The sequence below is a fragment of the Bos javanicus genome, chromosome 6, assembly GCF_032452875.1.
Source record: "Bos javanicus breed banteng chromosome 6, ARS-OSU_banteng_1.0, whole genome shotgun sequence".
NCBI classification, from domain to species: Eukaryota; Metazoa; Chordata; class Mammalia; order Artiodactyla; family Bovidae; genus Bos; species Bos javanicus.
In genome coordinates, this window is record NC_083873.1 from 71,149,966 (window position 1) to 71,163,088 (window position 13,123).

General features: G+C 36.2%; 1 protein-coding gene across 11 annotated transcripts in view; it reads right to left on the reverse strand.

Annotated features, from left to right (window-relative positions):
* Window positions 1-686: 686 nt before the first annotated feature.
* Window positions 687-13,123, reverse strand: part of CLOCK (clock circadian regulator) — a 111,389-nt gene continuing 98,952 nt past the window's right edge. For all 11 annotated transcript variants that reach the window (XM_061420197.1, XM_061420192.1, XM_061420199.1 and 8 more), the window contains 2 exons: window positions 11,017-11,266; window positions 687-8,367 (listed from right to left, as the gene is read on the reverse strand). In XM_061420197.1, the coding sequence (XP_061276181.1) occupies window positions 8,188-8,367; window positions 11,017-11,266 (430 nt within the window). In that variant the 3' untranslated portion in view covers window positions 687-8,187. The remainder of the gene's footprint in view (window positions 8,368-11,016; window positions 11,267-13,123) is intronic.

Here is a 13,123-nt window from a genome sequence, read left to right on the forward strand (position 1 = left end):
CTACAGACCTGAAGAACAGTTCTGTAGAAACCTCCACATGTTCCTTGTGTGAAGTATATATAATAGCAGACCCAGAGCAAGTCAGGTTTACTGGGCTACTTACAAAGTGCACAGTGTACAGTCATTGGTAACTTGAAGAGACTGTGAAATAACCCAGTGATTACCCAGCATTCTCAACACAGAAATCATTCTTCAGTAGTAACTTTGTGGGAGACAGCTGACCACTATTGTGAGGAGATCTAAACATGATTGTCAGTTAAAAAGCAGCAATTCACGTATTTCTGAAAAAGTCATTTTTAGAAACTTTTCTACCATGAAAAGTGTGTACTACAGGGTAGAAAAACACAATGTCCATAACACACTGCAAAGAAATCTCGGGTAAGTCCCCAGACTACACCAGAAATCTCTGCAGTTAAAATATCCCTAATACTGCCTTAAATTGTTACAAACAGAATTGTGGAACTGTATTACTTCCTTGTTAGAAAACAGCTGGTACACCTGGCAGTGAAGGCAGCCCGGTCCCAGCACCAGCCTAGTGAGTAACAGTGAGGCTTTCTGAGGCCCCACACTCTCGTAACAGGACACAACTACTCAAGAGAATTTGGCAGATCAGAGCTTAGCTACAAGGCAAAAATTGCTAAATGCTGCTAACTCCATGGCTGAATAAAAGAGAAAAATGTCAGTAGTAGTGATTTTAAAATATTTAATATTCTTTAAAATCCAAAATAATGTGATTCTTACAAGTTATGTGCCACATAAAGCAGGTGTTAAATTGAGAAATGTAGGTGATACTGGGAAACACAGCACTGAGGTATTTTTATTTTTAAAACTGAATAGGAAACAAAGTGAATCTAATTTTTACATTTATAAAAAAAAACAAAATGCTACTGCTTGGCTCTTTTCATTGTCATTTTAGGTTCTGAATACATTACAGGAGTCTATGGGAAAAAGCATTATAATAGAGAACATATAGTTTTTAAAAACTGCACATCATAACCTGGAAAAATGGTCATACAGCAAGAGGCCTGAGTGGAGGTAGGCTAATAACACACTTTACACTCTTCTCAAAGGATAGCTCTGAGAAACAAGTGTAACCAATTTAAACACCAAATCAGAATGGCAATATTAAATCAGTAACAAAATGATCCACATTTTATACAATACTGTATTTCCAAACAGGTCGTGAAGATCAGCAGAGAACCTATTATAGCACCGTTAAAACATTACCCATCGTGCTTCTGTGCATTTTAGGATTCAGGCTGAAGACATTACTTGGGAAATGTCAGCCTTGTTTTTTTGTATATCAATCTGGATTTTAATGAAATGTTTAATTTAGGAAAAATAGGTATTCTTAGCCATTTACAGCTCCACCCTTTCAGAAGGAAGAATGACAGGCTATATCTAATTTTAATTTTAAACCAAGAACCAAGCAGTAAGGACATATCAATGTCAAGAGTAGCACACTAAGAACCACACAGAACATTAGAAATAATTTGGTGCGTGTTTTTACAACTACCAACTGATGTTAACAATTAAAAATTTACAGAGATAAAAAAAAATTTTTTTTTGCACTAACTGGTTTCAATACAGCACTGAATTTAACTCGTCTTTGGGCTTCAGTCTTTACATAGAATGTGCAAGTGCCATACTGAGGACCTTCCCCAACTTACACCATGATAAAACAGATCTCAAAGTGATTCCAGGATGATCTAAATGACAGCTGTTCTGGCTGGCTGACATCTATAAAGGAAAACGACATTTCCTGGCCAGTTTTTTTTTTCTTTTTGCTTGATGATTGTCTGGTTACATAATACATCCACCTGAACACAATATAGCTTCTCCTACATTTTAAGTCTTTAGTATTGGCACAACCATTGCCAGTGGTGAATCTGCACCAGTACAGGCCAACTCAAAACACACATCATAAAACATCTGAATGTCACTTTTAAAGCGATGTCACAGTTTGTTTCCTCAGAAACTTAAAAGCATACATTTAAAAACATGAGCTCTCCAATTTAACCCTTAAAGAGTCAAGAAACACTTTTTACATCATTAAATCCAACTTGTGGTTCACTTATTTTAATTACCGTTCTCTAAGGGATCCCAAAGCTAGAGTGCACTCTGGACGTTGCCTGTGGGACTCAAGAGCCCTAAGGTGGAGAATTCTGTTCCAATGCAGACCAGCAATAAGTATCCTCAAATTTCTAGGCTTTACATGTTCAAACACTGCTTTTATTGGATGGTGCTGTGTAGGAAGGTTTGGTTTGGCTTTGGTTTTAAAGGACCAAGCAACATTACACTATATATAACAGACAGCACTTTTTTTTTTTTCTTTGTAGAAGAGTCTGCAGTATTTATACATTGTTCCACCTATATTTAAGGACTTTAGATGGATTTTAATATGAGTGATGGCCATTAGAAGATGCTGCTTGTTTTAATAACATTTTCCAAATGGGCAAAACAGGCAACGTGTGCCATGGGTTCTGTCATACTGGCCTTTGGCTGCGTTGGGGAAGTTATATAAAAAGTGCCCATTAAATAGAAAAGGCAGCAAGTGAAACTAGAAAACAGTTGGCGTTACTTTTACTTTTTCTTAACTAAGTTGAGAACAGGAGGGGAGCCTTGGGGGCACCTGGGCTGGGCTCCACTGCTGTGCTGAAGTGGAACAGATTCGAAGCGCCACCAAGAGGCTTCACGAGGGCTGAGGCCCACACGCACCCCCCAGGAGGCAGAGCCAGTCCTCTGCACAGATTACGAGGCAGAACAAAACAAACCACAATTAAATACACGACACTGAAATCACGCTGATGAGGAAACGGAACGCAAAGATATTTAAAAATATAAATAAATACATTTAGCCATTTTTATTCAAGAAACCCAGACAACTACTTTCAAAGCAACTGCTTCTTTAAAAACCCTTTTCTCAATTCTCCTATAAATACTATTTTGATTGTCACTTAATGCAGCACCTCAGTGTTTGCTGGTGGTGGTGATGGGATTTCATTTAATGTCTTTTCATAAACTATATCCTATTTCACCTAAGAACGTTTTCCCTAGGAAAACCAGGGCAGCTTAGAAAATAACTTGCTAAATACTCAAAAACAGAACCCGCAAAGTTATTTTATTTAAGAAAAACAAGGAATGTAGTGTTAAATTATGACATGGGGATAAAGTATGCAAAACAGTCACATGGAAAGAGTTTTAATTTTTCAATCCATTCACGGTTGCTTAATTTGTGAGCTGTTCAATACTGTTTCAAATATCCTGAAAATAACTGTACCAACAAAATTCACCCCCCAGTGTTTCCACAGGAGACATTAAAATATGACCAAATTATTTTTTTCCTTTTCTTCAACCAAAGTAGTATTTCTCAGTTCTTTTTGTGCAAAAACATTACAAGAGCAATTCAAATGGAACACTGAAATGACATGCCAACATTTCAGAGCACATTTAAAACAGAATTCTTGAAATTACTGTATTCTAAAATATGACTACCAATCACTTTTAGGTTAGTTCTATACATCTATTTCACACTGATGCAATTCTCCTAGACCTCTGAAAACAAACAGGCTCATTGGTCTCTTTTGGTGTCCACACAATAGGCAAGATAGGTTTACAATAGTGTCTAAATGGAACTAGGCATCTACAATCCCTTGACTCTACCACATTCAAAACAAAAGTCAAAGTTCATTTGGCTACCTTGAAATCACTCCCTTAAACCTACTATGGTTCACTGGATCTAAACATTTCTCAGAAATGTCATTTAAAAATTTCACCTAAGTGATGAGTTGGGGATCCTTTAGAAATGGTAATATCTAAGATAATAAACTTTATCAAAATGAATAATTGCAATAAAGTGCTTGTTAACCTTTCAAAATGATCCTTTTTGACTGTGGTGTGATATCTGCAAAGTGTGTGCTATTCCTACATAAAGGATCCCCAGGCATGAGAGTTGGGTCTTCTCACCTGTCTCAGAAAGCAGCAGCACTATCTTTTGGTAGGCTGACAATAGGCACGGTACCCATGCGGATGAGGCTATGCTAGTGCTATGGCAAAAGGGGAAGTAAACTAGAAAAGTGGGAGGCGTGTGAAGGGTTCCTATTATATTCATAGTTATATACAAATATATTAAATATACTATAAAAATAGTAAAATCTTTTCCTTTGCAACTACTTCAGAAGCTCCTTTTAGAAGAATGCTCACCCGCCCCAAACAAAAAAAGACTCTTTTTCTCTGATCACTAAAAATGGCAAGTGCCTTTGTGCTGTTTCTTTTCCTCCGTTTAAAAATTCCCATCAGCTTATTTCTGGCTAGACTCACTCAGCAATAGTAATATCCAGTGTTTATACCTTCCAACACTGACTCCCGAGGGACTAAGAACAGGGTCACAGATATTGGAAAGGTTATAGACGTGAATGAGTTTTACACAAATGTTCGTCAACAAACTTTCAATCACCAAAGAAATACAGAAAAAAAAAGTAAAAATGTGCAATACCAGAGCAAAATGTTATTTGCAGTCCACTTTAAAAAAAAAAAAAATAGTTTACCTCAATGTAGTGGAAATATTTTAAAACTTGTTGAGTAATATCCAGTTTAAAATAATTTCCCCCTGTCTGTGTAGAGCAGGCAAACGAGTTCTATTTTAAGGGGCCCCTTTCTAAGGCTTCTTGAACAAGGGTTCATCTCCCTTCAAGACACAGTGCCCGTAACTAACTGCAAGCAGAATGCTTTAAGGCAATGACCATCAACCCGAGCACTTTTGAAAAATTCTAGTAACATTTTCACTAATCTGCATTGAGTACTCTGTAACAAACTAGTCAAAGTTACTGGCATCCCTTTATTACTAGTACATTCTTAAACCAGATTTAAGTGATAGAGCACAGCACTCAAACTCCCCCTTCAACCTGGGACAGAGTTGGGAGACCGAACTATAGTTATTTACTTACATGTTACCCACCGTCCCCCACATGTGCTTTTCCACCAATATTTTCACTCAAATAATAAAGTACTTTTAAGTGTCTTGATTCTGCTTTGACACCACTCTCAGCAGCAACTTTATTAATCCTTATAATCCTCACTGGTAGTTTAAAAACAATAGTGACTCACACCCAGGGCTACAGCAGTTCAAAGCAGCTAACACCTAACAATTGCCACCCAGAAAAAAAGTTGTTTTGTTTTGTTTTTTAAGAAAAATGTAATATCTATGAGAGTAAAGAAGAGGGAAGATAAGATTTTTAAGTAGCAGAAAAGTGTTCCTATTTGGTATTTTTTCATGACTAAGATTTGGATTTCAATTAACAGCTTTGGCTACAGAAATGAAAGAATTACAGGCAACTGCTGAATCTTCCATCAGGATGCTCAAGTCTTGGTTCATGGAGGAGGGGGCAGGAACCGCTTTGCGGTCCAAGTTCCAGGGAAGCAGGAGGAAAACAAAGTTAAAGAAGGAGCTGAGAGGCAGTTACTAGCTCTTCTGACACAACACTTCGTTCTGACAGCAAAGCAGCCAGCTGCTCCTTTAAATGTAGCAACCATTTCTAAGCAGGAAAAAAGTGAGCTGTGAGAACAACAGGAATTATAAAAGCAAAATCTTGTCTAATTTGCTTTCCTAAATATTTGAGGATGGAAAAATACTTGAAGGGACAGGGAGAGGAGAATGTGAGTGAACTGTCTACAAATTTACCTTGTGGCTTGTCTTACATTTTGCTTGTGTTAAACTGAGTACACAGTACTCATGGTTCACCATCTTTCTTTTCACATATGGGACTTGGAAGATAAACCGTAATATAATAGTTCTTCATACCTTTTGTTTGCTAAATCCGTATCACTATATATTGCCAATAAATAGATGAGGCACAACTCAGAATATATGGAATGGCATGATAAGGTTAGGAAAGGCAAGTTTGAAGGGGGAAAAAATACTGTTGCCATACTCTACAACATCAACGTTGTCCACTGTGGGCATATGCTTAAGTACACACATATTCTGACATCTATTCCTGACATTCATGACAAAGTCAGAAATCTCTTCTGGATGGTCATTTAGCTAGAAGAGGAGCTCCTTGATATGTTAATTACTGATTGGCATCTAGTAACACTTCTTTTGTAGAAGGGTAGGTACCAACTTTCTTTGGTTGTTTTCTTTCAACATGAATTTTCTAGTTTAAGTGTGGCCAGGTATGATTTTCTACAGAAAGATAAAGTATATCCCTTAAGGATGATAGCAAAGCTAAGAAGAGAAAAGTCTTAGAACCAACTGAGAGTTCCCCTGACACCTTTATCTAGCAATTCTGTATTATTTTCATTGCCAAAATTTTTTGTTTAACAACCTCAATTCTGTTATATGTTTTCTTTTAAGGTTAATTTTAATTTCTTACAGCTTGCTATCTTCCCTTTCCTCAGTAATAATTTTTGATCGTCAATAAGATATTTTCCCATTAATTTTCCTTTGTTCTCTAGTTATAAATTTAATTATTAGTACCATAGAATCTATAAAATGCTTTTTTTTAATGTATGCAATTCTAGTTGGAACTTACTACCTTTAGAATATGGTATCACCAAACGAAATCTTAGTTCATGTTTATAAAGCACGTGAGTTACAAGATTCTAGCACTATAGTGAAGGTAAAGCCAATCCCTAACCCTTCTTTTGTCTTTGCAGGATTTTAAGATCACATTGAGAAAATATTTACTGGTAATTCCTAAATGAATACATAAATCTAAGGAAAATGCTGATTTAGAAAAACAACTTTGTGATCCAATAGTAACTCTGATAGTGTCACTAGGATGTTATCTTTTATTTTGAAATTATTTGTACCTCTAATCCAAGAGACTCAGAGAGTCTTCATTAGGAACTTAATGGTGCTGCTGACACCCACATGCTATTAAAAATGTACCAAGATTTCAAAACTGCTACTGAAACTAGACAATGAGTTTAAGATGGTGACTAATCACCTGAATGAAAATCAAGGCACTATGGGCTGTTTTTTCTTTTTTTTTTTCCCCTCAAATAACCCTGAATCATTTCTGACTAAAAGAAGCACTGAAACTGTGGAGGATAATAAAAAGATTCCAACAAATCCTAAAAGTTAAAATTCCCACCAGTGAGAACATTAAAAAGTGCCTAAAATATTTTGTGTGCAAATTCACTTCTATAACTGAAACATACTTGAAATAACTGTCAAGCTTGTTAAAAACCGTTTACACAACTATTTCCAACTAGGAACTAGATCAAAATATGTGCTCAAAACTCCCAACCATCTTAAAATAAAGCAGTGCAAATCCTATTCTTAAACATAATTGAAGAATAATGAAATGAAGGATATTTCTGAGTAACTTGAAAATCCTGTTTCAAATAATTTAACCTGAAAAAAAAAAAAAAACTCCATTCCCAGCAGCACATCATACCTCACTGAACAAACTGTGACATCACAGTTAAAGTATGAACCAAAAAAAAAGACTTGTGCCCCGGAAGAGTGAATAGAACACTACCATACTGTAAACAAAAGGGAAAAGAGGATGTATTAGTCTGCACATGGCATCAGAATCTAAGGAAATGTACTCATACCTAAAGGAAGAGATAATGCTTTCATGCAGCATACAAAATGTTTTGCTTTCTCTCCTTTTATCCAGACATATACATAGTATTATTTTTACAGCATCTGTACATAGAGAATTTGAACCCACACAACATTCTGAAATTACTATTCCATCATTATCTGAAAAGGGAAGGGGGTCTACCGAGTCTACTGGACTGTCTTCATGGCATCATCGTAAGCAAACCCCTGACATGGATGGCAGTGGTGTGTCCTCTGTAACACTTGAAAACAGGCACAGAACCACTCAAAGTTACTAATGTTATTAGTGCCTTTCTGATTCACTGGAGGTCCTGTTTCATAGCTGAGCTTCTTAACATTTGGCAATATACTCTTTTTCCATTAAAAAATATCTGGGCAAGTAAAACACTGTCAGAATTGGCTGTGGCCCTATGATCACCTCCTGCTGGCTGGTATTTAATGTACATATGCAGTGCTAGGCAGCATTTTCCCTGCTAACTAATTCCAGGAACTAGAACACTCAGTATTGCATCCCATGAAACCGCTGGAACTTTTCATCATATCCTTAGATCATCCAAGCAACTCTTTATGGAACACTCCCATCCTCCCTTGAGGGCAGAGAGGATGCGTGTGCGCTACTGTGGTTGAACCTTGGAAGGATCCGTCAAACTTTCAGTCCTGTGCCGACTCAGTTGCTGCTGTTGCTGCGACTGGTGTTGCTGGTGATGTGACTGAGGGAAAGTGCTCTGCTGTAGAGGAAATGCAGCAGAGAGGATAAGCTGAGTTGAAGGGTTCCCATGGAGCAACCTAGAAGTCTAAAAAGACAAGCGGATTATTCAACACTGCTTCACCCCCATTATACTGTGTACATTAAGACTACTCAAGTTTTCCACTTCTCCCATAGGGTCAAAACCTGTACATAAGTCTTGTTTTTTGTTTTTTGTTTTTTTTTTCCACTTAAAAATAGTATTCTGGAAAATGCTTATGAGCATTTCCCTCTTTTTGAAGTATAACAGAATTTCATTTTTTAGAAGGAAATTGAGCTAGAGGTAATACGATACAGAAAGCTATTTATGTCCTGAGACAAACCACACATACTCTTTCACTTTATGTCCTAAAGACCACATTTTTAAACAGATGATACAATTTAAGCATTGCTAAGAGCATATGACATATGAACAATCTGTGGTCAAACAGAAAATGTCTTCTGCGCCAACTTTTTGATTGGTGAGAGCAGCAGTGGCCAAGAGCATGGGCCCTGAGGTACGCTGCCTGGGTTCAAACTCTGGCTGCCCAGTTTACCAGATGTGTAACTTGGTCAAGCTATTTACATCTCTGGACCTCATTTTCTTCATTTACAAAATAAGGATAATCAGAGTATTTCCCACACTGGGTTTTTACAAAGATTACATATTAACATTATTATTTAAAAGTACCATAAAACTGAGGACACAATTACAGACTTATGTCCTTTATGTAACAGTGTGATATAACAAAGAACAAAACAGAACAAGAGAACAGGCTCTGAAAGCATTAGCAGCCCTGGCTTTGAGTTTTGCTCTGTATTTATCAGGCCTTGGGCAAGTGTCAGCTCCATGAACCTCAGTTTCTTTTGCCTAATTTCTCCTTCTAGAGATACAAAGGAAACTAGTCAAAAGAAAGAGGAATTTTAAAATTAATATCTTTCTTCACTAAGGACAATGTCTTAATGCAAGGTTCATGATTTTAAAAAGGAACTGTAATAGGTGATTTCTGCAAATGTGTATGAAAGACAACTATACAAACACACAGAAGGATAGATCTCTGAAACTTAAAGGCCACTGAGCTTTGCTAAGCACTTGGAGACATTTTCTTTTTCTCACTGTTATTAGGAAAAGCTTTTGTAAGATAAAAGAATTCAGGGTATTTATGAGCCTTATAGGGTTACAACAAAAGTACATTTTGGAACTAGGTGTTACATAATCAGAAAAGACAAATTGTGTATTTCTATCTACATATTAGTGTATTTCTAAAGGGTATTGCCTATCTTGCTTCTTAGAAATGTTTTTTTCCCAGAAGTGGAAGAGAATGTTCATTCTTTTAAGAGCCCTTGTTCTCTGAGAGACTCAGAAAACTGAGTTCCTAAGCCAAGTCTTCTTCCTTTCTAAGCTTCTGCCTAATTCTCATTACATACATTTCCCCTAGAGAATAGTTTCTAACTTATTATAAATTCTTGTCATTAATTCACTTATAACAACTCATTTATAACAATAGCTAACCCAGTCATTAATGGCTTAATGTCTAAGGGGCTGTATGACTCTCAAGAGATAATTAAGTAACTAACCTCTTTTAGTTTAGCACATCATCAAGTTAAGAAATACATTTGTACCAGAACACCAATGATGATGAACTAACAGTGTATTTATGCGTGAGTATATAGTATAATACTGAAATCTTCTAATTATACCATATGTTGTATACTTTAAAAACTGATGGTATTTGCCTGGAATAAGTGGAATGGTATCCAGCACAAATCGTGGCTTAGCCTATATTCAAAATTGCTGGCCTCTTGGACCAGTAAGGAAAAAGCTGGATTTTCAGATGTCACAATCTGCTATTGTGATGCCCCAAAGAGGGTACTGAGGTCCAGAAATTTGCCTGCTGCTTTGCTGAGGATCCCAATCTAGGTGACTTTGTCCTGCATCCTTTAGATAAGCAGATCTTGTCTGATATACCCACAAGAGATCTGTGTCTGCATTTTGGTTAATCTGAGTATCTATTACATTATTCAAGATAGTGGTCATTTATGAAGGCAAGTTATAAGGTGTTTAAGTATATACCTTATACTAGGCTCAGTGATTCACATGCATCTTACTCATGAGATACGAACGACTAGCCCCTCCATATCATAGATGAAGAAACTGGATCTGAGCAAGTTAAGTAAACTGCCAAAGTTCACACAGCATGTGGTGCAGCAGTAACTCAATCTCAGAACAGCCTGTGCCTTCACAGTATTTTTCTTCCAATATTAATTTATAATAAAAAAGTTATAAAATTTAATTCAATAATTTAACATAATGCCTAAAGTAATTAAAAAAAAAAAAACCCTTTCAATACTCATGATCTGTAGAGAGTACAGCTTGATGGGCCCCTAGGGTTATAAGAAGAGAGAAAAGTGCTTTTGCTTGAGTTCCAGAAACTCTAGCCAGAGAGAGCTCTCTGTAAATTGCCTTGATATGGGTAGGAAGCAGCCACGTATTGTATCCACCAATTTAGATAACTGGGTATTTCCATAGCAGTACTAAAAGTTTCCTAAGAGAAGAAAAAGTAGCCAACTGGGATAAGCTTTCTGTCTTTATAGAAATTTAAGTTGTACAATAAGTTTTTGCAGATTTTTCAGCTCATTTACAGAACTGTTCATTTAATCCCTAATTTCACTATAAAAAGGTAAATACGTTTGGGACATTCTTCCTAGGGAGAATTACCTGTAGAAACTGCTGCGGTGGTTGAGTCAGCTGAGCCTGAGATGGTTGCTGAACTGAAGGGAGCGGCTGTTCCTGGGAACTCTGCTGCTGCTGCGTGACTGACAGTGTCTGCGACTGCGGTTGTTGTGGAGCAAAGGTAGGGTAGGCAGTCACTACCTGACCCATAAGCATAGCGCTAGGTACCATGACCGCCCCACAGGCTACAGGAGCGGTTACTAATTTGGTCACAAGTTGCTGACCTTGAGAAAATCTGTTAAGAGGAAAGAAAGGGAAGGGGAGTCAGAAGTACAAGTATACACTATGAAAGGCAATGGACTGAATATTTCTCTAAGATAATACCCATGATATTACCAATTTAGCTTTTTAAAAGCCATATGTTCCAATTTTGTTTCATGTTTTTAAAGATTCCCTTTGGGATACCAGTGAAACAGAAATGTACAGAGCAAAATGAAGCAATCACAAACAAAAATACAAACTCTTTTTTTGATATCCACATGCAAAAGAATGAAATTTGACCTTTACATCATATAAAAATTATATAAAAATTGACTCAAAATGGATTAGAGACTTAATAAACATAAATGTCGAAAACTGAAACTCTTAGAATAAAACACAGGGAGAAAGTTTCATGACACTGGATTGGGCAATAATTTCTTAGGTTATGACATTAAAAGCATACACAACAAAAGAAAAAATAGATAAACTGAAAAACAAATTAAAAATTTTTTATGTAGCAAGGGACACTACCAACACAGTAAAAGGGCACTCCAGAGTGGGAGAAAATATTTACAAATCATGGATCTGGTAAGGGATTAGTAACTAGAAAATACAAAGCAATACTACAACACAGCAACAAACAATCTGATTAAAAAACTGCCAAGGGTCCTAAATGATATTTCTTCACACTATATACAACTGGTCAATAAGCACTGAAAAGAAGCTTAATATGACTAATCATTAGAGAAATGCAAATCAAAACCACTATGAGATACCACATCACATTCATTAGGATGGCTACTATCAAACATAGTAATTGTGTTGACAAGGATGTGCAGAAACTGGAACTTCTGTGCACTGTTGGTGGGAATATAAAGTGGTTTGTCCATTATGGAAAACAGTATGGTGGTCTTTCATCAAAACTAAAAATGTAACAACCATATGATCCAGCAATTCCATTTCTGTACATATTTGTAAGGAATATATTAAATTAAAAAAAAAAAAGAATGGAAAACAGGGACTCAAACAGTTGCACACCAATGTTTATAGCAGCTATTCACAATTTTCAAAAGATGGATATAACCCAAGTGTCCATCGGTAGACAAATGGGTCAACAAAATGTGTTATATACATTACAACTGAATAACACTTAGCCTTAAAGAGGAAGGAAATTCTGATGCATGCTATAACATGGCTGAACCTGGAAGACATTATGGCAAGTGAAATAAACCAGGTAGAAAAGACATACATTATGTGATTCCATTTACATACAGTACCTAGAGTAAGTAGTCAAACTCACAGACGTATGTGCTTAGAAAGTAGAATGGTGGTTTCTAAGAGTTAGGGGGAAGAGGAATGCATATTGTCTGATTAATATAGATTTTTAGTTTGGGAAGAAGAAAAAATTTCTGGAGATTGATGGTAGTGACTATCACAATGGTGCCAACATGCTCGTATGTCAATGAACTGCACATGTGAAAATGGTTAACATAGTGAGTACTTTGTTATGTGTATTTCACCACAATAAAAAAGAATGTAATGCACGCATGCAAAAAATTTTTAATCTGTTAAAAATATCAACTTTTTTCTTTTTATAAAACTACTAGGTACTTGGGAGTTGGATATATGTGACACATGGTTCATTTTGCTAATGAAAATAAACCTGTCCTAAAGGAATTTTTTTTAAAAGACCTCTAAGTTTATAGATGTTTACATTGTAAGTTGTGTCTTATAAACATAAATGACATTTATGTTTCAAAACTAGATAACATTCTAACAGCATATAAAAGTACCCTCAATTTACAAATTTATCAACAGGCATAGTACCCACTGTATTACAATTCACTAATATTCCCTCCCACCCACTACCTTCATGCTTCCACAGTCTTTA